The sequence below is a fragment of the Notothenia coriiceps genome, unplaced genomic scaffold, assembly GCF_000735185.1.
Source record: "Notothenia coriiceps isolate Sejong01 unplaced genomic scaffold, NC01 NC01_scaffold00028154, whole genome shotgun sequence".
NCBI lineage: Eukaryota > Metazoa > Chordata > Actinopteri > Perciformes > Nototheniidae > Notothenia > Notothenia coriiceps.
Genome location: NW_011360855.1, coordinates 17,182 through 42,853, shown reverse-complemented (window position 1 = coordinate 42,853; position 25,672 = coordinate 17,182). Strand labels below are relative to the sequence as shown.

The following is a 25,672-nucleotide window of genomic DNA, read 5'->3' as shown; positions in this document are numbered from 1 at the left end:
CTAGACAAACTACATAGACAACATACCTCTCCCAAACACAAGTTTAATACTACCGGATCCAAGGCCTACACCTCCTCCCAAACTTGACCCTTCGGCAGATACAACTCCCACTTCATACCTTCCCACCCACTCGAAAAAAACAGGTTAATAATAATAGAAAGTCTACATAGCGTTCAACTGCAAAGCCTTCAATTCAACCTCGGTCCTAAAATAAAGTCACTAACGTCAAACAAGTCCTACCTCACCATACGTCACCTCTCCCTGAACACCTCTACTCTTCGACCTACAGCAGCCGTTTCGTCACCTTACTTCCAAGGGGTACTGCACGGCCTAATACACTGTTCCCCCCTTCGTCCATTTCTCTTTTACTTCTCCGTCCTCCCCGGCTCTTTGACTCGGAACTCCCTGTGGAACCCCATCTCCTCGCCACTCCCTAAACGTCAAAACTGACCTACTTGACCAAAGACAGTCTCTCCATACCTTACACTTGGTTCTCTTCTGCTCCCGTCACGGCCACTACAACTTCACCAAAGTTCTGCCCACCTCCTACCTCCTAACTACACGCTTCCCGTACGCGACTCCCAGTTCCTCCTACTCCTACAAACTCCAGGTCTTACCAGGTGAAATTCCTCAAACACAGTCCAGTTACCCGATATGTCGACCCGGCGAAAAATCAGAAGGCGGGGTAATAACCCCTTGTTTCCTCCAGATTTGACGTGGAGGAGACGAGGTCCAATGCACGCGACCGTACATACACTCACGTGGTCCTCGGAGGGGTCCCCAGGGACGCGTTAGATGTGCTCGATACCGACACAGTTGTCGGAATAATAAATCGTCGACACCTCCTGTACACGTGCCACCGCAGAACCAGGTGCAGGTGCCGCGGAAGTATTCCAAAAAATAGAGAACCTGTACAAAACCAGAGGAAGGAGTACAGACTGGGGGGGGTGGGGGCCTTATTACGTGAATACCAAAGGCGTACGAAGGAATCCCTGGGCTCTTTTATGTATCCAAGCGTCACTCGGGGTAGTGTCCCGAACTCCTGACACGGATTCCCGTTCCCGTTACCCCCGAAGGAGTGACAAAAAAGGTACGTGTGGGAAGCGCTCCCACCTTCTTCCACCTCAAAAACATCGCCCGTCTACGTCCATCCCTCTCTCCCACTGCTGCCGAAACCCTCATCCACGCCTTCATCACCTCCCGTCTGGACTATTGCAACAGCCTCCTCTATGGTTCACCTGCAAAAATCCTCAACAAACTTCAATATATCCAGAACTCCGCCGCCCGTCTACTCACCCACACCCGAATCCGTGAACACATTACACCCGTCCTCATCAAGCTCCACTGGCTCCCCATCCCCCAGAGAATTCAGTACAAGATCCTCCTGATGACGTACAAAGCCCTCCATAACCTGGCCCCATCCTACCTGACTGACCTCCTCCACAGACACTCTCCCACTCGCTCCCTCCGCTCTGCCACTGCCAACCTCCTGTCCCTCCCCACTCGGACCAACCTCAAGTCTTGGGGCGACAGAGCCTTCTCCGTTGCTGCACCCATCCTCTGGAACTCACTACCCCAATCCATCAGAGATTCTTCCTCCCTCACAGCATTCAAAACATCACTCAAAACCCATCTGTTCAACACTGCATTCAACCACTGACCACCCCACTCCCCCCGTATTTTTTTTTCTGTTTTGTATTTCTTTGTCTTTTTTTTGTTGTGTTCTCTTAATTCTCTGTCAAAGCGTCTTTGAGTTTCATGAAAAGCGCTATAAAAGTCCCATGTATTATTATTATTATTATTATCATTCTATATTTGAATAATATAGTGTAGGACCATACCTATATAAAAGGCATATTTATACTTTTTATTTTTCAAAATACCAAACAGATCATGCATTTTAGCCATTCCTCATTTCGCTCAATTTAACACTGTCTTTGCATGGGCTGATTCTGTGAGAACAGCACCATCTGCAGGCCGGGCATATGTACTACAGCGTCTCCAGCGCTTTCGAACGGCAATGTCCGTGGCTGTCTCCTCCTGATTGGTAGAGTTGGCCCAATACCCGTAGCGCCACTTCTGTGACGTCATAGAAGTGTTCAAATCTGGATCAGTCTGTATCAGATCCGTTGCAGCCCCTTTTTAAGAGATTTGGGTAAGGAGGAAAATAGAGAGGCTGTGTTTTCTGACACTTGGTGAGTTCCCTGGAACACCGGGACACATATTCATGTATAAAAGACGTACAAACATTTTGCATGATAGGTCACCTTTAAGTTCTTGGGAACAGGGATGGGTTCACCCTGAGTGTCACCCCGCTACGGTCACCCCAGATCCACAAGCAACTCGGGTGTACCGACAGAGCGGTCAGTTCGGACACTCTCTTGGCCGAAGTCAGGGCCAGCAGCAACGCTGTTTTAAATGACAGCTTCTTCAGGGAGGAGAGCTCCAGAGGCTCAAATGGTTCTGTGACCAGAGCCTCGAGCACCAACGGCAGGTCCCATTGCGGGGCGGAGGCGTGAAAAAAAAACGCAAATACTTTCTATGTCTTGGAACAATTTCGACATGAAAGTAAGCATCCTTCAGGTCGATGGTTGTAAACCAATCGCCCGGCTGCACCAGTCCCAGTAACTGTTTCACAGTTAACATCTGGAATTTTTTGCAGGCGATGTGCCGATTTAGGCTGCGGAGATCTACAGTAGGATGGGTCTGAATTCTCCTGTCTTCTTGGGAAACAGGAAGTACATAGACTAAAGCCCCCTCTCCCTGTGCTGGGGGTGCACAACAGACACTGCTTGTTTCTGTAACAGGTTTTCTTTCAGCAGAGATTCAGACCCTATCACCTCCTGGGATGGTAGATTTGTCTCTTATGCCGCTGAAGAGAGGAGGGATGCTGCAAAACTGAATTGTATAACCCCATTTCAGCGTCCTGTCCATCCACTCTGTTAGTACACAGCTGTGCTTCCATTCCGCATAACATTGTGTTAGGGGATGAGCAAACAACTGGGGAGCCACAGCTAGCAAGCCGTGGTAATCCCTGGTGACCCGCCCACTCCACCGCAAAACTCCCCATGAAAGGAAGTTCTGCCCATGGGGGGCTGACACAGAAAGGGCCTCTGATTTTCTACTGAGGTCCCTGAACCCACCACGGCGCGTACCCGCAACCGATTCTGAGCCGGGTCAGCGGGACGGACAACGGAGGTGGAGGGGGCAGCGGGAGCCGAGGGGGCTCTACACAGTCGCCTCTCTCCTCCTCATCGAAGCACCGCGCTCTCTCCGCTGCGGAGGAGCTCGAGGAAGAGCCAGCGGAAGCATACAGCTGAGCTACAGCCTCTCTTCCTCCAGGCGGCGGAAGCGCTGGGTGACCGACGTGATCGGCCCAAAGAACCCCTCCGTGGATACGGGGGCCCCAAGGAGATCCTCGCGGTCCTTCCTGGACAGCGCAGTGAGTCCCAGCCACACGTGACGTGACGCCACCGCGGCCAGGGACATCACTCGGCCAGCAGCAGCGGCTACACCGTGGGTCAGATTGTTCATCTGACCAATACAGCGGTCCGAAAAATCGCTCCAATCCTGAGGCAGGGGCGACCTGCTGAGGGGAAATCAGAGAGACGCCCAACACACCGACATTATTGGCCGCTGCTGCCATCTGTCGAAATACTCCAGCATTTCCTGGTCACAAGGCAGCGCGGGGCAGAGGCTTTTTCCCCTCCGTCCATCCGGCTGCTTTCGGAAGCAGATGGGTCGCCAGGCACTCATCAAGGGGGCCCTGCACCCTCAGGATACCTGACATACCTGCCACTGGAGCCCTCGTTCTCAGTGGCTATCGCCACATCGCCTCCACACACTGCAAGATGTCTGGCAACGGGGGCGAAACGAAGGCCGGCTGCGCGGTAGTGGCGGGGGGAGCGGTAATCCTACACGCTCCGCCGCGATAGCCATCACCGATGGGAATTCCTGACGTGCGGACCTGTGTGGCGGCCCGTCCTGGGTGCCGGAACCGGAAGCACCCATATATACATATACAAGTTACTTGTTAGACGCTTTTATCCAAAGCGACTTACATATTCAATACTGTGGACAATCCCCATAGGAGCAATTTGGGGTGAAGTGTCTTGCCCAGGGACACAACAACATACTGACTGCAGTGGGGTTTGAACCTGTGCTCCCCTGATCCGAACACCAACGCTCTATCCACTGCACCACACACCACCCGACATCGAGGAACCCTCGTCGTCTTCCTCCTCAACGAATGGCGCCCCCTCAGCCGCATCCTGTCCTCCATCTCCACCACCTGGAGGTCCACGAGGTCGTCCGTTTCCTCCGGCAACACATAGTAGGCCTGAAAGTGCTCCATGCGGTGCCAGCGGCTAAGTTGTGCTAGCATCCAGCAGGCATTACAGGAGGGAGACTGCAAGCCGTCCCCGGCGTGTTCAGGCCCCAGACACTCGAAACACAGGCGGTGGGGATCGGCACCTGCGATGAGGCCGTTGCACGTAGGACAGGGTCGGTGCTGGTGAGTTTGCCAATCTTTGCTCGATCTTCTTCTCTTTCGCTATCTCAGTTGTTTATCCTGCTCGCTGAAGAGAAAAGGATGACGGTCGGGAGGCGAGGCCGCCTCATATACTGTGGGCCTGCGCGCACTCAGGTAGGCCCGCCCCCGGGGGCCGGCTACGTTTATAAATATCTCAGTAGGTGAACGCTTGCATAATAAGGTCAAGGGCAGTACCCATAGAGCAAAAAAAACAAAACCCTGCAAGAAGCTCAGAACACAATGACACTAAAAGTGACGCACACAGCTGGGACCGGAGCACCTGATGTTCTGGGATTATAAAGTTGGCAGAGTAAGTATGTATCATATTGTTAAGTGTTAAATCAGTATATGTTAAATGCTACGTTAGCTAGCTAGCTTACTGCAGATCTGCAATAAAATCAGAAGGATATATTATATTTTCATTTTACGTAACATTTTATGTTATCCAGTGACAGTGGGCCAATTTTATAATCCCTTAACATCAACAAGGACTCTGTGTTTCCGTTGTGTTTTGAGGTTTTTGCAGCACTTTATATTAACCTTGCGCATGTTTTATCATGTCGATGAAGATGTTTCTTCATTTGCATGTGTTTGGGTTTTTATATTCTAGTTCTCTATCTGTTTTTTATTTTTGTTTTACTTTTGTGTTTGCACCATGATATCAAGTAAAATTCCTCGTACGTGTCAACCTACCTGGTAATAAACCTGATTCTTATTTGCATCGTATTTGAAACTGCACCATGTTTCTCCTAATGCAAGTGTTTTTAGCGTTTTTTCCCGTCGGCCACCGTAGTCTATGAAAAACAATCGTTGGTAGATTAAATGAAATAAATGAGCTGCGAAACATTTAATAATATTAATTGGTGATTTATTCAGGTCATAATTACACATTGTCTGAATTAAATATTGCCCCTAACATTTTGCACAAACAACTGGCACGGCAGTGCAAAACAATACAGCAGGTGGACGGATAAACGTGCTTTGATACAGATCATTTTCATCTTGTATTTGTACCACGGACCAATGAGAACACATGCTTTATGAGTACCATCGGACAATCCGAAAAAGAAGCTTGGAATATTAACAAATGTTCATATAAAAAAAGTCTCTGTAAATAAAGCACAGCCTTAGGATAAACATTACAGTGCATAAACTACATGCAGTCAAAAAAAGGACTAAACTCTGTATGCAGTAGTCTCCCATGGTTTAAAAGTACATGATCTCAGTGCTGTGACATGCCACATATCGGAAAGGGTAGCAAAATATTGTCAGTTTGGTCAGATTACAATGGAAAAACTACACAAAAAAATACTAAAATTAAGACATTTCATCCTGCATTGTAGTAGAAATTCCATTTTCTTCAGCAAAGACATGGGACAAGCCTCGCTGATTAAAACTTTAAAACAAAATGTTACATAACACCATGCCATCCTTTTCTAAATATTGCTAGTGGATGGATGTGCTGATACTAACGTTTCGACATGTTAAGTACATCATTACATTTCAAGTACATAAGCAGAATGTGTTCTTTGCTAACCTGTCAAGTGATGTATTGCTACTGTATGTGCAAGTGAAGTTAAAAAAACTAAAATCAAACATGAGAGTAGATCACAGTCGTCATAAACCGCTTTATAAAAACTCTTCAACTAAATACGTTGTGGCAATTATCTAACGTTTGGTGCTGTCCTTCAGCTTCAAGACAATATTTTCTCAATGGTTAAAAATAATTATCTTACACAACCTCAGGATGTAGAAGTGATTTCTCAGTCAGAGGAGCGCTGTGAGAATTTGAAATCATTATGTGAGATTTCTGCAAGATATGCAACTTAAAAAATAATCTGGACTGTATTGCAAACAAGTCTCTCGCTGTGTCTCTCACACTCAGTTCAAAGTCAGCCAGTTCTTAGAGTTTGAGCCTAAAAAAGACTTCACTGCTCTCTGGGGGGGACTGGGGCTGTCTAGGGAACGGGGTTCTGAGGGGGGCGAGCTGACTCAGCAGGTCCAGGCTGGTGCAGGGACTTTGGGCCACGCAACACGCGCCTTCAGGGTTCCCCCGCTCCTCGATGGGGTTAGTGAGACTTCCACAGCCCAGGTTGAAGCTGGCACTCCTGCCCTGGGCCAGGCCCTGGAGCCTCTGCCGCTCCTGGGCCTTCTTGGCCCTGTTTGCGATATAGCGCACCCTGCTTTGGCTCCTGGAGGAGGTCCTTCTCATCAGGGTCTCATCCACAAAGTTCTCCTGTGACTCTCTGGGTCTGGTTTCTGAGTTAAAGTCGCTAGCGGTCAGGGGCTCCACATCCGTCAGCTTCCGGAGCTGCTCTGTGAGGTGGCTGGTAGGCCGGGACTTCTGCGGACTCCCCCTGCGGAACTGGTCTCTGAGGGGACTGACGATGAAGCTACGGCTGATACTGCGGTACTTACTGTCAAAGTTACAGGAAATGTCATCGGAGGTCAGATCCCCGAGGCTTTTGGACATGGAAGCTGTAGCTATGTGGGTTTTAGCCGGAGGGGACGGCCTGCTGGGGGATGACTGCTTGAGCCCCTCCATGTAGAGCCGGCTCCAGGTGTGCCTCCTCTGGGTCAGTCTGTTCGGAGAGTCCACAGAAGCCTGCTCGGGGGGCTGAAGGGGGCGGGGCTTAAGCTCATCTCTCGGGCACTCGCTTTGCTGGAGATTGGGGTTGGACTTGCTCTTGCTGACTTGCGGAGTATCGTAGGAGACCAGCGCTGAGTGGCGGTAGTTGATCCAGTTTGGGTCACAGGGGCTGCTGGCTGTGGGGGGGCTGCTGAGGGTCTTCCTGGCCAGGTTAGGCAGGGAAAGGTCGATGACTGTGTCGCTGGAGGAGATGCTGGAGGAGGAGGACATGCTGTCTCGGTGACTGGCCGGGTCCAACTTGCTCCACAGGCGGTCGTTCATGGTGGCGTCGGTGAAGACCTGTGGTACTGCCGACTGCTCCGTGGAGGCTACAGCTACCAGGACATGGCCCTCACTTTTGGTTCTTCTTACCGGAGAGTGGGATGGCATGGAGCTAAAGAGGGCTCTCCTGGCTGGGGCTTTCTCAGGCGCGGGGGGTCGTGGAGGTTCTGTTACAGCGGCAGGCTTCACCCTGTGGTCAGACTTCACCTCCGCTGCTTCACGTTTCTTTTCTGTCAGGTTTTCTTTCTGGTTTGGTGAGCGCTCCATGAGAGAATCAGCGCCTCTGTTGTTCGGAACGACTTGTGATGGTTCAGTCTTCTCAGGAGTCAGAGGGAGCAACGTGGTTCTGGAATTAGTAGTTGGTTTCTTAGGGTCTCCGCTCACCCTGGTAGGAGAGTATACCGCACCGTTAGAAGGAGCGGCCAATAGGTGGTCTGCGTTTATTGCTGTGGATTGCAGTGAAGAGGATGAGGAGTGATGCGAAGACAGGCTGTCTTCTGGAGTGGAGACAAAACGGATGACTCGAGTAGTTCTGGCTGCGTCAGAGTGTAGTGAAAGAAGAGCTGGTTTCTGCACTGTGGAACAATCTGAGGAGAGACAGAGCACAAAGAACTATATTACTGTCTGCAGGGGTGGAACAAGTACTCATCTCTTACTTAGATAAAGCAGCAACACTAAATATAAAGAAATACTCTGTTATAAGTAAGCGTCTTGCATTCAAAATCTTAGTTAAGTTCAATAAAATAAACCCATTTCAGAATCATATATCAAAATATTATTATTGATGCATTATTTTGTTTTTTATCACAGCAGCTAAATGTGAAACTAATATCAATGAATGATCATGCTGCTGGATATTTTAACTTATAATTATATGTTCATGATTTTAAATTATATTTTGTTAAGTAACTAAAGCTGTCAAACCCGCCCAAAGTAAAAGAGTACAATATTATTATATATATATTTAGATATATACTAATAATAATATATTATATATATATACTATAGGTACTATATCTATATATATATATATATATACACACACAGCATGTACTGGAGAAGAAGTATAAAGTATTCTAAAGTTAGAAAATGCTCAGGTAAAGTACAAGGACCTCAAACCTTTACAGTACTTGAGTAAATGTACTTAGTTATCTAGTTACTTTGCACCACTGACTCTCTGGTAGAGAGTATATATAAAAGGATCAGCCTCATATTAACTTTGCAAAGACTAATCTGCTATGCAGAGAAAATGTAGGAGTTATATTGATAGAGCAACTTCAAGTGAAGGTCAAATGCTAAGTCAAGGACCAATTCCTGGCATTAACTGAGCCTTCAAATGACTTTGACTGACAAATGGTGCTGACCACAAAAGATGAATATTAGAGAAACTCACAGGGATGTCAGCCTTTGCAGAACGTTTACATGCAGAACAAGCTACATAACACACTACAGGGAAGGGAAACAAAGCCTAATAGGGCCCCTTTAAATGTTATACATAATTAGAGCTTTAATACAAAATCCAGACCATCAGGAAGTAGGTTTGTAAACTTTGAACTTATTTTCTCATGTGTTTCTTAACTAATCAATCTAAATGTATTTTGTTTTTGACCATGTTCCTGGATCTCACCATTTAACAGAAAAACACAAAACAGTGTACAGGCCACGACACAGACAAGTGATTCTTGTGATTCTGTGCACGACACAAAGCTTCATGAATAATGTTTTCCCCTCCCCACAGTGAGTGTCCCAGCACCGTTATACAAGTATGTAAACACACAGCTGCCTTTTGGTGAAAATTCAACAATGTGTGAAAATGTAGATTCATTGTAAATCCCTGTCATCCCCACAGGTGTGACACATGGGAAATGAAGCATTTTGGTGAGAAAGAGATGGGGAAGAGAAGGTGAAAGTAGCATGCGTTGAGCGGTTTACCTGGCTCTGGTCATCCCTTCAATTCTGCACTAGTGACAGAGAGAGCGTGCAGATGGGACAGAGAGGAAAAAGGATTTTAGCAAAACTGGAAAAAACAGGGAGAATGGAGGCAAGGACAGAGAAGCATCTGAACAAGAGAAGTTATCACATATTGATCTGCAAATCAACACCAGAAAAACATCACAGCTTTGTTCTACAGAGAAGATAACGTAGAGGTTCATCATGACATTTTTACTATCTGCCTGCACTATATTATAAACAGATGTCAGAACACATGAACAATTCCAAAGATATTTGTTTTTCCCCAATAGATTCATCACAAGATAAACCAAGAGACGCTGGTGAGCAGCAGGAAGTGGACTCTCCTGAAATATGTCCTGTGAGTGAGGAAGAGGAGTCTCCCCTGGACACAGCAGGGTCTTGTGACTTCCATCTGTTTAAACTGGTCTTAAATGAATACAACAACCATGAATCATCACTAAGCTGTGAACAATGTCTTACAATACATGAACAGCTGCAGTGAACATACAAAGAATACACACTGAAAGTGTATTCCAAAGTTAACATGGATATCGGTTTGTGGGTGTGTACTATCTGAGGGAATAACATCATCTATGGTAACCCATGCATTTCCTACTGTATGGCGGTCATATTTGACCGGGAACACCATAGGTGTGACAAAGTTGACTAAACCACTCAAAATTCAATCAAAGTGGTGGACAGCAGTTTTAAATGTTCAAAGTCCTACTGTGGAGGATATCAGAAGGCCTTGAAGCAATCAAATGTTAACAAAATATTTATGATTGATGAAAGTAGTAAATCTGTCAGATTGGACCCGAACACAACAGGAGTGTTAAAGATAGAGCCGCTGTATAGTTAAGTGGTTAGAGAAGGCGGCTCATGTTCTGGTAATAAGTCCCTGCTGCGGTGGACGCAGGTTTAAATCTGGACTGCGACGTCATCCCCTCTCTCACACTTTTGATGTTGTCACTCTCCAATGAAGGCTAATCCGGCCCAAAAAAACTAAAACAAAACTCTATTATTTATGGGAGGTTGGGTTCAATAAGGTCGTCCGCCAATCCAAAGGTTGTTGTTTTGATCCATAGAAGTCAACATGTCCTGTCCTTGGGGAAGATACTTTACCCCAAGTTGCTCCCGATGGCCATCAATGTGTGAGTGTGTGTCTATGTGTGTGTTAGTGTCCTGAGCAGGTGCACAGTCTATGGCAGCCTCTGAATGCTGACTTGTACATGAATAAGCGCTTTGAAGGGTTGCTAAGACTGGAGGAAATCACTTTATAAATGCAGACCATTTTCCATTTAGTTAGAGGCTGTCGTTTATAAGACTGCATGATCTTGAAAGCTATGAATTTAAATTCTTCATATAGAGATTAAATATCAGAAGTGATTTTCAGAACAGTGCAGCACAGCCCGATAGTTATATGTAAGTTATGAGAAGTCTATAGAGTACCTTGGTGACTAACATATGGTTCAGCAGACAGTACACCAAACACTGTCAAAGTTATTCTATGTTAGATAAATATAATTGAATTTTTCTGCATTTACTTGCTTATTGGTCACTTGCATGTTGTTTTGCACTGTTTTTGATGTCTTAAATATATATTTTTGTTGCATTATTTTAGGGACTTTGGACTTTTGGATTGTATGTGCTGTATTTAGTTTCGAGCTGCCCAGGGATTGCAGATGATGTTTAGCAAACCACTATAATCTGGTACAAAATATTTTATCTCTGAGATTTATGTTCATGGTCCCCGACAACTAAACCAAAAAACTTAACTAAACTAGTTCTATTCATTTTAGGTTCAAAACTTACCACTTCTCTCATCTGTCATGCATGGGCAGTGTCAGATACAGTAGTTTAGGATATAGAGAAAGCATTTACTAACATTTCTAGAATCAATTATTTGAAATCTTTTTAAGGCTTAGGTGAAAATAATAGCTCGAACTGAACTCTAATTGGGAAAGAAACACATGGGAGATCAGATCGGTCATTACGCTCTCAGGGACACGTGGGGATAACAAGGTGTACATTTAACGTAAAGGGATGATTCTGACAGCATTATGCTAACAAAGCTTCAGGGTATTGGGATGTATGGCAGCTAACTGAGGTCTACAGGAGACAACAGGTCCTCTACAGCCACCACTCAGCGTCTACTGGGTTTCTGCTAATGCTGCTAACGTATATCTTACCAGCGAAGAACATGGGAGTCTTATGGCGTAACTCTTCCATTTTCTGGGCGAACAGCGCGTTCATCTCGCGCTGCAGGGTGCCTACGGCCCTCTTACGGCTGTCGGGGACAGAGCAGGGGGGCAGCATGAGGGGGGACTCCAAGCTGCTCAGACTGCTAAAGCTCCCGCAGTTACTACAGTCGCTGAGTGACAGCCCTTCGTGCTGGTTAGCGAAAGGCGCTAACATTGAGGTGCTAACGGCACCGTAGTTGGGGGGCGTGGCCTGCTGCAAACAGAGGTTGGTTCTGCAGTCTGGGGTGGCGGGGCTTGGGCGGCTCCTCCGGGGGACACTGCAGGACCGGGGGCTCCTCTGCGGGGCGGCAGGCTGACGGCGGATGTGCTCAGCACCCAGAGTCTGCATGAGTTTGGATCTAGGGAATGGAATAGGTCGGGGGAGAGACTTGGGCGAGTTCTGAAACTGGGCCTCTGTGTTTGCCCTGGGGAGGGAGGGGGTCTGCTGGGGCTCTGAGTGGGTAGCGGGGGGCTGGGACATGGTTACAGGATCTGTCTGTCTCTTGATTGAGGAGGTGAGGCTCTCCTGTCTCTCCCTATCTTCCTGCTTGGATCCCTGCCTGTCATTCACCTTCCTCTCAGCCTCCGGACTCTCCTTGGAGCTGACCACACAGGTGATGCAGTTGGAGGAGATCCCCACCCTGCCTGTGCTATTCAGAGCCACGCGGGCAAACACCCCCTGCTTCATGTCCACAGGGTCATTAACGTGAGGCCGACTGGCCCGCTTCAGAGGCTCCGTCATGGCTGTTCGCCGAGCAGAAACATGGCTCTTACCTTTACCCTTTTCTGGGTGGAAAGCCCCGTTGGTGTCAGGACGCTCCCAGGGGCCCTTGGCTGGGTGGGATGCCAGAGATTCCCTGTTCTGTGGGGGTGTGGGCTGGTGAGAGGCGTCGGCAGAGGCCTTGTCTCTGTCCTCAGACTCCCGGTCTCCACTAGCACCCTCTGAACTGTAGTCTTTGGTGTCGATGGCGATCTCCGGGAAGCCCTTCTTGACTTTGGGCTGGCCTTTGGTGGGTGCGCTGGCGGTGCGGCGCAGGAGGTGGGCCCCGAACGGGTGCTTACGGCTGTGCTGAGCAGCAGCATGGCTGTCCAGGGAAGCCTGCTTTGGGTTTCTGTGAAACAGTCCTTTTATACCGGTGGCTGCTCTGGCCTGGCAAAAACAAAAAATACATCATCATTGTCAGAAACACAATGGATCTTAATCAAACAAAAGGATTAAGGCAAAGGTCATCCCGGGACAATAATTCATGTGGCACTAGCCCACACTGTATTATGCAATGATACATTTAAAGTTATTGTACAGTAAGCATGCTTAAACACATTAATATCCATTTACAGAATGATTCATCATTGTGTTTTACATGATCATTCAGCAGTCATTTGACCACATACACATCTATAATAGTTAATGAGTCAAACACATGCTTGAAGCTACGTGTCAATGTTTAACACGAAGAGCAGCCCAGACTGTGTGTACACTTACAAAATAAATCACATTTTGATACTTTCTAGTTGGTCAAACTTACACCATCAGAATAATGAAGATCCTTATCACATAGCATATTTGAATTTCAAAAAATGGTGGCTTTAAGATGATGGGAAAAATACAGATAAGATTTATTTTTTGTAAAATCAACATAAAAAGAGGTTACTGAAAACGTATCAGCAGAATAACAGTGTGGTTATTTGCAGTGCCTTCAGGTGCTGCATGGTGATGTGGGACGTCACAAACACACGACACGAGGGATGACAGTGATAAGGACACTCAGACAATGACATCAGTGACTGTGAAATCAAATGTCATTTGGGCGAGTTTAAAGAAATGCAAGATGGAGCTTCCGTAGTTACCAAAATCTATTGCCATGACTTGTCAATAAGCGTTTTAAACAATGTGAAAGTAGTGGATCCAAAGAGTCTGACAGTTGACCACTGTGGTGAAATGCTAACTGGACAACTTTTAACAGCAAAGCAACAATAAGACAATAGCAGAGAGAAAATAAGTATTGTGGGAAAGAATTATAAGTGAAGACTGAAGTGAACATGAGAGCCACATTCCAAACCGATCCCTACAAACTCCCATCTGTAGTCTGGCCCTCAGCTGAATGAGGCTCTTTATTTCAGGTGGGGGGTGTAAATAAATACAGCAGCAAACTTTGGGACAAACTCACCTCTCTCCGGCAGAAACAGGAACTGCCTAACTTTTTGTGACCATGGTTTCGAATCAGCATTTCTTTAGTGGCGATTCTTTTTAACTTTCAAAGCACTTCCAACGCTTTACCCAGCTCTCTTTATACATCCATGGTTAAGTCAGGACCTACGCAGACTTCCTGTTTGAGATAATAGACTTGTCTTAGCCAAAGATCAATAAGCTCAATGTTATTGCTCTACCTTAGTTCATCTAGTAGCTTACTGAGATAAGTCCAAACATGTTTTGCCTAATTTACTGTAAGGCTAAAATCTGCATTTTCAGAGCATATTATCGTCTGATGATTTTAAGACTGACTGACAGGTGTTTATATGATGAGCCACGCTGCTTTAGATACAAGGAGAGAAACCAGACATGATGCTTTCTTAATTTCCTCATAAACATCAATCATCCAACCGGTATAATGGGGGTGTAGCTGAAAACCAAGCATCAACCAGCAGTAGAATGCTTTGAAAACAAGAATTTGATTGCATAAAAAACACTGCAATAATGTAATATAAATAAATACCAAAGAACTGGGCAGCAGCTTGAATCCAAATATAATCAGAATTGGCCGTGTCAAGAAAACAAAGTGATCGACTTATGCCTAGCTCTTTAAAAGTAGTTTTTTTAGGGGAGAAAAACCCTACACAATGATGAAGAAAAACAAGGTCAGAGCAAACAAGAGAGGACTGAATGTCCTCAAAGGCACTGGAACTGAATACCCCTGCAGTGCAGCGCGCTGAAAAACTCCTGAGCACACAGGAAAAAAAGCCAGAAACAACAGAGAGTAACAAAGTCCTCCAATCTGGAAGACGTCCTGACACGCACCGCTCTCTCGTCTATCCAACAATTGACTTTGGATCTACTTGGAAGGGGGGGTGTCAATGGAGAAGCAGGCAGGTCAAGCCTTCATAACTCATGTGAGGCATGAGTTGGCCAGTAATAGTAGTTTTAAAACTTGCAGTTGGCTGCCAGGAGGGGGCTGTGTGTGTGTTTGTGTGTGTCTGTGTTGTTGTGGTGTTGGGGGGGGGGTCAGGTGGCTCATGCAAGATGCCGACTGGGTCTCACTACACCTGAGTTTTGAGCGGCAGCTTCAGGGCTCCTAAATATTTCCTGCCTCTAAATGGAGCGTTTGGAAAAAGAGGGGTCCACTGAAATCACAAACAGACACAGGAAGAGAGCGAAAATCAGAGGGGAGGATGAAAGAGAGAAAAGATTGGGTTGGGTGGGGGGGTCAAGAGAGAAATCACAACAGTAAGCACAGGGCAACTGCTGAGAAAGAGGAAGTTCAGAGTAAGGACAATATGCAGCAGAGCGGTCATTTACAACATGGCAGCTGAGTGATTTTAAAATGAAGGGTCTAACTGAAACAAGCGCAATAACAGACACTCAATATGTCTGCCAGCGGACCATCCCCATTTCACTGAGAAGGTGACTCAGCTAAAATGTAGGCTATGCATTGTCATATTGACAATGGACAGGGACAACATACAAAGTTGTAGAAATCTCAAAAAATGCTTTGTATGCTGATGATGTTAATATGTACATGTAACCCTGCTGTATCAGTTCACCACCTCACACAAATATCACTCCAATTGAGTGGTGCAGTAACGACTGATTTTTGTAGGCCGACATGGAAGTTAGCATTGCAAGAGTTCCTTGCAACTCGAGAAGTAAAATGCTAAGGCTAAGCTAAAGGTGGCTAATGTTATACGTGGTGACATATAGTAGTTTATTTGGAAACTTAGCAACCACTGTTTTAAGACATGAACATATCTTAGGCTTGTGTTAACCACATCACTTATCTCTGGCTTCTAACCAATAAACACGTTGACGACGAGACGATGGACTTTTGATTCATTGAGGAAGGGGCCTTGTGCTTTTAATCAGATACAACCTTATTAATTAAAATATTAAAATATTGTTAATTTACAGGGTAGGAGAAACATCTGTGCCTTTTAGAAAATATTTGAGGGTCTAATCTGCTGTTGGGTTTCTGAAGCTTGAAATGACCTTTTAGAGAAGGATGTTTGTGTATGACATGTTAAGTCAATTATATAAATGTATCTATTTCGCTTTTCAACGATAGCTCCTGAATGAAGTACATGAGATGCTAAGGGCAGACTTTGATGCTTTGCGTTATGACACTGTGATAACAGACTCCATATGATGTTTGACAGATGTGCATGGAGAGAACTATGTAGGTTGTTTTTTTTTGCGGAGCTGTTGCATTTTAAATAGTGATCATTTATTTAGTACATTTGTTAAAAATAAAACTCAATAAACACATTACATTAAAAATAAAACAAGTTTAATTTCCTTATCAAATCCGTTTTGTTAATAAAAATGGTTGGCCGATATATCGTTGGATATTCATAACTGTGTATTAAATCCAGAATACGTTTTATAATAAAAAAAAAGTCCTACTTTACAATAATTAATATACTTCAATAACATTTTTGGATGAATTTCTCAAAAGTTTTCAGCTCCCTCCTGCAGTTGTACCTACCTTACCAGTGATGTCATTCACAGCTACGTGAACAAAGATGGAAGCCTCCTCCATACCTTCCAAGTACACATGGCGATAACCTGCACACACCAACACACACACCAGGGTTAGGAGTCAAACACAACAGGGCAGATAGAAATGTTATATGTTATATCAATCAGCAGTGAAAATACACATTTATTTATAAAAAGTATTTAGATAGTCCGTAAGGTAGCACTGTTATAGAACATATCAGGAAAAAACAAATAACTAGATAACAGGTCATTTAAAACTGAAAGGTATTGTGTTCCAAAAGACTTGGTACTGAGCTCACCGGTGGATAAGGCTTTACGCAGATGACCATTCATTCTAATTATTTAGTCCTCTCTCCTTACTGTATGAATATAAATAAAGAAAAACGTTCTCCTGATTGTTAATGCTAATTTCATAGTTATACATAAACATGAGTCAATTTATTTCAAAATAAAAGCACTCCATTGGTGTTTTTTCATGTTATTGAGCTATTTAACTTGAATTGTATTTGATCAGTATGGGATACTGTGAGACCAGTCAATGAGACAGATGCTCATCACTAAGGAGTATATACTGAAAAAACATATATAAGAAATATGTTATAGTGTATTTCATATTTAATTACTAGGTTTTTTATTTGGTGGATGCAGTGTGAAAATAAACAACAGTAAAATCTAGTTTCAGGGAAGATGGAACCCTTAAGCATGTCTTAATATATTCAATGTCGTCGTTTTTTTAAACCTTTGGACAAAGCCAGGCCAGCTTTGTCACTTTGCCTCTAGTCTTCATGCTAAGCTAGGCTAACCATGTCCCTGCTCCAGGTTTTGACTTAACCGATTCCTCTTCTCATCAAACTCCGAAGGATTTTCCAAAACTATTCCGTTTATAAACTCGTCCTATTGTAACATCGATTAAAAATAACTGCATGGGATCAAGCAGCATCTTTAAATCCTAATAAAGCATGGCAACAGTGCTCTAGGCATGACTTTCAATGAACCTCCACCAAAGCCTCTTCATTCTCTGACTCAGAACAAAAACACCATTTCTATGTCTAGAACATGAGAAACAAAATGCATTAAGAAGCTTTTTGTAAGTGACCACAAACTTTTGGAGGGCCAGGTGAGGTGGGGGTGCCCCTCTGCTCCCTCTTACCTGGAATCATGCTGTTGAAGGCGATGGTGCGCTGGCCGATGAAGTCCTGGCCGATGGGGTCATGATCCCACACGAGGAAACGCACCAGGGCGAGCTCCGGCATGTGGACGGTGAACACGATCGTCTCCTCCCACATCGGGTTGAAGCCTGAGGGACCGGTCCCGAGAGAGACAGGGGGGGTGGAGGAGGGGAGAGGAGAGAGGGGAAGGGGAACCGCAGGAGAATAATCAAGACGGATATTCAAAGAGCATGACGAGTAACAAGAAGAGAAGAGAAGTCAGTAGATAAAACAGAGAGGGAGTGAAAGAAAAGAAGAGGACAAAGAGAGTGGACAGTCCAGTAGAGTCAGCAAACTGCTCTCATCCATTATTCAGGGTGGGGGTGTGTGTGTGTGTGTGTGTGTGTGTGTGTGTGTGTGTGTGTGTGTGTGTGTGTGTGTGTGTGTGTGTGTGTGTGTGTGTAAGGAGACTGATAGGTGCTGCCTGTGCACCTCTTCTCGTGCTGAGCTCATCAATTATAGATCAGAACCCATAACACACACAAACACACACACACCAAATCATATAATATCAGGCTACAGCCGTTGTGTATTTTATTATGTGAAGCACTAAATGGTTTTAGACAAATATCGACTTTGAAGCATCAGGATCACTGTAACCAGAATTGATAATGAACTAGATTTAATTGGTGGTTTGAGTTGGATTCAATTTGTTTAAATGATGGTATTTAGTACAGAAACAGATGATTTCTGATCCACTTGAGTGTAATCACTCTTGGATGCAGCCCCTCACATCTCTGAATGCTACTGAATGACTCTACACCTTCTCAACACGATATTATATGTGTGTTTGCAATGCTTACCTCCGAGTCGGCCTACAAATATTCTTCCCTGCAACTCTGCATTATTACCAAGTCACTATCTCTCCACCAAAACAGGCCTTTTTATGGCAATGGGCCGACTTCTCTGCAGAATATGAAGGCAGGAGACCCTGAGTGATTCCCCCCCACTCACCGTTATCATCCACCACTCTGGTCTGCTCCTTGCAGCAGTCCACCGGCAGGCCGATGATCTCCACCTCCACGAAGGGATCAATGATCTGACAGACGGACGTAACAGTGTTCAGTTACTGCTTCACCAACCATGTGATTCTATGTAAAGACTTTTCAATGATCCCACTCCACTTCTTTTTGGTGAGGTTGAAAACTACCCCAGTCATGTTGACACTTAGCTATGTCTCCATCTTTTGCTGTCAATAAAGAAGCATCTCACCGGGTCAAACTTGGCAATTTGATTAATATGCATTGAGTGTTATTGCTTTAACATAACTATGTTTCTTAGTGTACAGGCAAAATGTATTATAACATGTATACCAATATATACAGCTCTGGAAAAAATCTCTCTTAAATCTTAATCTCTACATGTATGGCAGCCATTCCATTCCAGTGAAATGTGAGTACCGTAATTTTCGGACTATAAGCCGCGCCTGTTTTCCCATTTTTCGACGCTGCGGCTTATATAACGGTGCAGCTAATCTATGGATTTGTACAGCTAACGGCCACTAGGGGACCTCCTAAATCTATGGATTTTACAGGTTACAGTCCACCACCTTTAACTCTATGGGCTCTATGGCCGGTCCGCGCCCCCCACCTTTAAGCGGCGGGTTCCAGCAGGAAAAGCTGGAGGCCGGAAAAGAGTGAGACAGGTAGCGCGCGAAAGTAAAAGTGGAACCGAGAGTGGTACGAGAGACAGAACGAGAGCAAGACAGACAGACATTACGAGAGCGAGACAGTTTGTCCCCGTACCACTGGTTGAAAACTGCTGCTGTAGATCACTGCCGGTACGTGCGCTGGGAGCGCACCGTTTAAGTTTGAAAGTTGAAAAGTTTGTGTGTCTGAAACGCTATGTGATACAGTACAGTTTACACAGCACAGTACATGTTCTGTAACTACTATTGCACTAAATGGTAATACTTGAATACGTTATGCAAATATGCAACTTGTTTGTTGAAATGTTAATAAATGGGAGCTTCCTCAAACAGCCATCTCTTTCCCGACAATCCCCTCTGTGCACGAACCCTTACATATGGTAATTAAACATTAAAACACCTGCGGCTTATAGTCCAGTGCGGCTTATATATGTACACATCATTCAATTTAGCTGCTGCGGCTTATATTCAGGTGCGCCTTATAGTTCGAAAATTACGGTAGTTTATAAAATATATATTTAATTTTACTCAAACACATACCTATAAATAATAAAACCAGAGAAACTGATCATGCTGCAGTGGTCTCTTAATTTGTTTCAGAGCTGTATTTTGCATATTTAAATAACTTTAAAAAGACCCCGGAGTGGTCCTGTGTGTTACCTCTCCCCGGTCCCCCAGCATAGAGTCTTTGGGTTTGGGCAGCTGCTGTCCGCTGATGATCTTCAGCACCAGCTGCTTCTTCATCTGATCTGGTAGAGGCTCCTCCAGGTTGGGGTTGAAGGTCCCTGTGAGGGCAAGAAACAGAAAAGTACATGTTTGATTACCTTCACATACAAAGTTCAACTCTAAATTCTGAAATGAACACATTTTCATCCAAAGCTAGTTACATTGCTGATCATTATGATCAGATTTAAAACAGCAAGTCCATCCAGCAAGTTTCATTGGAATAGTCTTTTAAAGTCTTTTAAAAATGACAGCTTAGTTGAATATTCTAAGCTGATTGGTTGACACATTCGAACATTCTGCGGTCTGCTCTTTTCCGATAGAAGAGCGCTACTAAGCAGGAACTAAAGTGTGTGCAGTCAGATCAATCCGCAGAGTTTGGTCACTTTAATGTCAGCCTTGGCAAGGAAAGGTTCAGGAAGATTGAAAATCCTTCCGTTTCGTGTCGGGATCCTGCTCACCCTGTTGGTGTTCTTTTTACATTGATGACCGGCTCGTTACATAATCCCTTACATATAATACAAACCCTGTACCAAAGAACATTTATATAGTCGAGGTTACAAATGACATAAGCTGCAAATAATAAAATGCCCATATGGGAGCATACATTTTGATACTATCTACTTGTGACACCAATAATACAACATTCAAAATGATGAATAAGCCATCAGTGAAGAGGTTTTTCCCATTTCCATGCACCTCAGATTTAGTGAAATTCCTATTCAAAGACCAAATTAACATCATAGTAAAATATACTATAATACTGTTCTTTATACGTATTCTAATGCCTATACATAACATAACAAGCGGGGCAGCTAAACCTACTTGTTAATTAATGATGTCAGTATTCCTAAGGTCTTCAATAGACCCAAACTGAAATGCTGCTAATGACTCATGTCGCTGCTGACCTTCACACATGCAGGCGGGCTTCAGGATGTAGCCACAGTTCCCGTTGCTGTAGAACTTGGCTCTGTTGAGCTGCAGGACGCGGCCCTCTGATTGGTAGTTGAGAGCGACTGAAATCAAAGCAGTTCACCTTGTTATTGTCAGCCCTAAAAAAAACTGGCAGGACAGAAAATAATGGTGGCAGAGCAGAGATGAAGCTCGTACCCAGCTGGCAGCCAGCGCTCCAGAAGGGCTGGGGGTTGAAGTTGGAGGAGTCCACGCGGTACGAGGAGGGGTAGATGCGGGACAGCTGCCTCTGGTTGAAGTGGATGAAGGAGGTGGCTTTCTGCTGCATCACCTGGTGGGCTTTGGTCTCACTGAGCGACGACACCTGCCAGCTACAGGAGGCTGACCACAGAGACATCAAATCAAACTTTACTCATATAGCACTTCTTTTAAATAACACAAGTGCTTTACAAAACATAAACAAAACAAATATGAAAACAATACTACACACCCCTTCACAGGTTATATATACCGAGTACCGCATAACTTTGTAATTGATCAAAACACTTAATACCAACAGAAGCCAATAAACACAGGACTGAATAAAACAATATAATATAAATAAATGAGTAAATGAATGAATGAGTAAATGAATGAATGAATACATTGATAAATAAAGGAATAAAATAAGAATAACATTTGAGTAAATATAATTCAATTAAAAGACTAATTAAAATGATGAATGTTTTTCTATTTATTTTCAACATCCTTTTACATTTGTCTGATAACGACAATGACCAACTGCAGTCAGTGTTCCCTTAATTTAACTTGAAGGGATTTAAGATACCTTTTGTATCCTGATTAAGTAATCCCATTACATTTAGTCCGTAACTTCCCTAGCCTGCCAGAAAGTGGTGTTTTATATCCGCTCCACTCTGTTAGCACTTAGCCTCAGGTTAGCAGAAGCGCTCACGTTGTGCCTCGATGTCGTAGAGACCCACGGAGCACGTGTACTTCACCAGATCAGACAGAGCCCGGGACAACTTCATGGTCTTCTTCTTTCTGGAAGGTTTAACAAGAAGTCAAAGGTTACATTAAACACAGAAATGTAAAGTAGGGCTGTCACATTCTCAGACTTGCATTACCGCAATATTATAACCGTGTTATCACTATTGTTGTAGTACATTTATCATCAAGTGTCATTTACAGTAAGTATATAACTTCCTTCTCTGGTTTGATTTTCCCGCGGTTTGAATTCACATCTAGCTACTTCATTTTCACTTCCTTAGAATAGACAGAAGGCTGTTTCTACGACCATTGTTAGGATTGTACTGACCATGTATGCAAGTTTCAAACATCTGGCCAACACTTCATGTAATGTATATTGCCTTGCTGAGACCTTCCCCTTTCTTTGTGTTTTGAGTGTATAAAGTGCTTGTATTTTCTGTTTTACGTGGTCAGATCTTGGTGCTACTGCTAGTGCAGGACTGCCCTTCCAGCTGGATATAAGATTGATTCTGTTAAATGCCATAACTCCTTATTAAATAACACTACTTTGGTTTAAGCTTGTATATTTGTTCTTTTCTTACCAGAAGGTGATTAAGCATGGAATTTCCACCACAACTATATATATCACGTGAGATTCTTACGGACGGCACGAATTACAAAGTATATATAAGAGAACACCATTCAAGTCCTACTTGTCCCGGAAATTTTGGATTATAATTATCCTGGATCTTAGATATAAAGTAGTTGACGCAAGTGTCTCAGTAAGTAACGTAACTTGTCCAGTAAAAAAATGGTGTCTAATCTGGTAAAAAGCTGTTTTGTATTGAATGTAATTGGGACCTGCCTGTTTTGGGTACGAAACTTAACGCCCATAGAGGTTGTAATATAAAGTCTACAGGAGACGTCTGGAAGGCTACCCCATACGTGACGAGTCACGAGTGGTAGGACTCCGACCAGACGTCCAAACCCCCACCAATTTCCAGTTACGAGTAACCTGTAAAGAGCAGTGGAGCTAGGTATTAAGGGTAACAACTCCAGATGATTTATTTAAATGTAACGAAGTTACAAGGTTTGAAGTGTAAGCCAAAGAGTATGTCGTAGAGGAGATATCACTTATACACATAAGTGAGAGACAGGATGTGCCGAGGTGAGGCGAGCTGGGGGGGGCGGGGACACCTCGGGTGACACGAGACTACACACAATAACAATGTTGACCGTAAGCAACAATCGTTGGTCCTTTACTGCTGGTCATTCATGTGTTGTCTACTCTGTAGCGACGTCACCCCAGACCCACGGCACACCGGCCCTTTTGCAACGGCCCGAGCGAACGAGCGCGGGAAACTCTGAGGCTCCTATAGCTTACTTACACCAGAGTCGCTTATTCTTTTCTGTGATTTCTAGTTTCTTTAATCTCCGACAGGAGGGGGTTGTCGGGGGAGTTCAGACGAAGTGTATTAGGTAAAAATTTAACAGATTGGATGAGTAGATTAAAGTGCGCAATATGTCTGGCCAGAGTTATCTTACGGTCGACGGGGTGATTTTTCGTAGGACTAACGCTCCGTGCTGTATAAGTCTGGTCTCAGGTATTGAGGGTCGTCGGGAACACACTACAATGAGGCCTAGTCACACCACCATGACGAGGGGGGGGGGGAGGACGTCTGGATGTAGGTTGTCCTTTCGTCCACCTCTTGGACCGGTTCTTCTTTCGACCTGTTTGGACTAACTTCCTAGGTTCTAGGCTCTGTCTCTTCCTGGCGGCGTTGTGAAGTGGGTAACGTCGGGAGGGGGGTGGCCACTTCTGGTGGGTTTTTCTCAAGGGGTTCCCATTCTGAACGCAAGGTTTTGCTAAATAGGCAAACTTTCTTGTTAATTAGGAAGACGTAGCAATTCCTTTTCGAAAACAAAGTACTTCGTATAAGTCCCGGGTATCAGGATAGTGGTTTTACGTTTCGTGTACTCGTGTATGATGTCAAATTTTTTCGCGTCTTTATGTTAGACTCGATTGCCTTTACGGAAGGCAAAATCAAATGTATGTGTGTCAATCGAGTGTGTGCTGTAAAATCACTTGGTATGGCATCCAAGTGGGAACGACTTAATACCCGGTGCCCTTCCTTGCAAACACCCGGAGAGACGACCTTGACCGATGGAGGCGCTGGGCTGGTGCCTATCGCCGCTCTTCTGAGACCTACCTACATTAGTTACGATCTATTAGGTATCAATAATCTATTAGTTTGTCATTAGACTAAAGGGATAAGAAATACGATTGACCTTCCTTATGTAATGAAAAAAGTAGGACTATTGTCATTAGGAGAATGACCAGTACAGTACGACAAAGAGGTGGTCGGACAAATATATTTCCGAAAGTAAAAGGTGTAGTCGGCTGGGCAAAGAGCAAGGGTCTCCAAAATCCCCATCAAGTCCAAAAATAACAGTGTAAAGTCTGTAGTGCCTTACTTCTATTTGGGGTCGTACGGAACCCAGTATGTAGTAAAAAGGTACAAGTCCAAGGGACACATTGACAAGGAATTACAGATCGTCTCTCATTGTCAAAGAAATTATTCAAGAGAATGTGTTAGAGGTCGTAACAGGATTGATTGGACAGAGGAGACGACACGGTCCCATTCTCACTCCTCCCCTGTACTGTGCCCCCTGCTCCGATTGAGGGACGTCGGTTGTTCTCCTGTCCTGCGAGGAAGGTACCCTAAAGGAGATTTACGTTCCAAGTCGAAAATGAAACTTCTGACAAAAAGGTTATAGGGTGGGTGCAACTACTCTTGTGTCCCGAAGGTCAAAAGTTGAAATTAGTGTGACATGCGAACCTTAAATACAATTTTTGGTATGATTCTTGTGTGTATAGTAGTTACTGTTCTTCGACAATCATGCTCCTGATGAGTAAGACTAAATACTTTGATTTTCTGGTTATCCCTGATTAACGCAATCAAACACAGAAACGCAAAGTACTTTGGAGATTTTCTCTATTGAACACAAGGTTCTTTTTGTCTACGTTGGAAAAACTAAGATTTTCATAGTAGACATACTTCCAACAATGACAGAGGCCATAAGAGACCGAGGGAAGTGAAAAAAAGGGGAAGAACGTCTTCTTCCAGTGGTTCCGACTTTTTCCGTCCTCACTCAAAAGCTGTTCTGTCGCCAGCCTGTGCCTAGTCCTCTCATTGCTTGTCGCGGAGGCCCGGGGAGACGTAGTGTTGTTCATGCGATGTGTGTTGTGTGTGTGTGTGTGTGGTGTGTGTGTGTGTGTGTGTGTGGTGTGTGTGTGTGTGTGTGTTTGTGTGGTGTGATGTGTGTGTTGTGTGTGTGTTGTGTGGTGTGTGTGTGTGGTGTGTGTGTGTGTGTGTGTGTGTGTGGTGTGTGTGTGTGTGTGTGTGTGTGGCGGCCGTGTGTGTGTGTGTGTGGTGTGTGTGTGTGGGGGGGCGGGGCGACGACTCAGTGGGGGGTGTGTTGGTCGTACAGTATCGGTATAGTGGAGAGTCCCCTGTGTAATGTTCGAGCCTGAATGTACGTAAAGGATCTCTGAATAGGATGTGGAATCTGGTATTGGGTTGTGTCACGATTTGGAATTGGCGAATGGGATTGGCTTCGAGTGGGATTTTAATTACTAAGGGGCGAGTACCCCTGGGGAAGGTAAAACCAAGGTATTCCCTCCGTCCAGGTGTGTGGCGTCCCGGCACTCGACCACATTTAGTCTAAACCAGGGGGTGTTCCTATTCATTCTACGATCCCTTGTGGTGTGTATGTGAGGTGGTCGGGGGATGTTGTATGTATGTATTATGGTAATGTCATGTATGTAAGACTGTGATTAATGTTGATGCAAATCGGATGGCGTTATC

General features: G+C 44.6%; 1 protein-coding gene across 1 annotated transcript in view; it reads right to left on the bottom strand.

The window, feature by feature from the left end:
* Nucleotides 1-5,382: 5,382 nt before the first annotated feature.
* LOC104958024 (1-phosphatidylinositol 4,5-bisphosphate phosphodiesterase eta-2-like) overlaps nucleotides 5,383-25,672 on the bottom strand; it is a gene marked incomplete at its 5' end in the record, with an annotated part of 34,388 nt that continues 14,098 nt past the window's right edge. Inside the window, 9 exons of the mRNA XM_010785718.1 lie at nucleotides 5,383-8,029; nucleotides 12,410-12,785; nucleotides 16,333-16,412; nucleotides 17,497-17,643; nucleotides 18,509-18,593; nucleotides 19,863-19,987; nucleotides 20,834-20,941; nucleotides 21,036-21,218; nucleotides 21,790-21,878. Of these exons, the coding sequence (XP_010784020.1) occupies nucleotides 6,435-8,029; nucleotides 12,410-12,785; nucleotides 16,333-16,412; nucleotides 17,497-17,643; nucleotides 18,509-18,593; nucleotides 19,863-19,987; nucleotides 20,834-20,941; nucleotides 21,036-21,218; nucleotides 21,790-21,878 (2,788 nt within the window). The remainder of the gene's footprint in view (nucleotides 8,030-12,409; nucleotides 12,786-16,332; nucleotides 16,413-17,496; nucleotides 17,644-18,508; nucleotides 18,594-19,862; nucleotides 19,988-20,833; nucleotides 20,942-21,035; nucleotides 21,219-21,789; nucleotides 21,879-25,672) is intronic.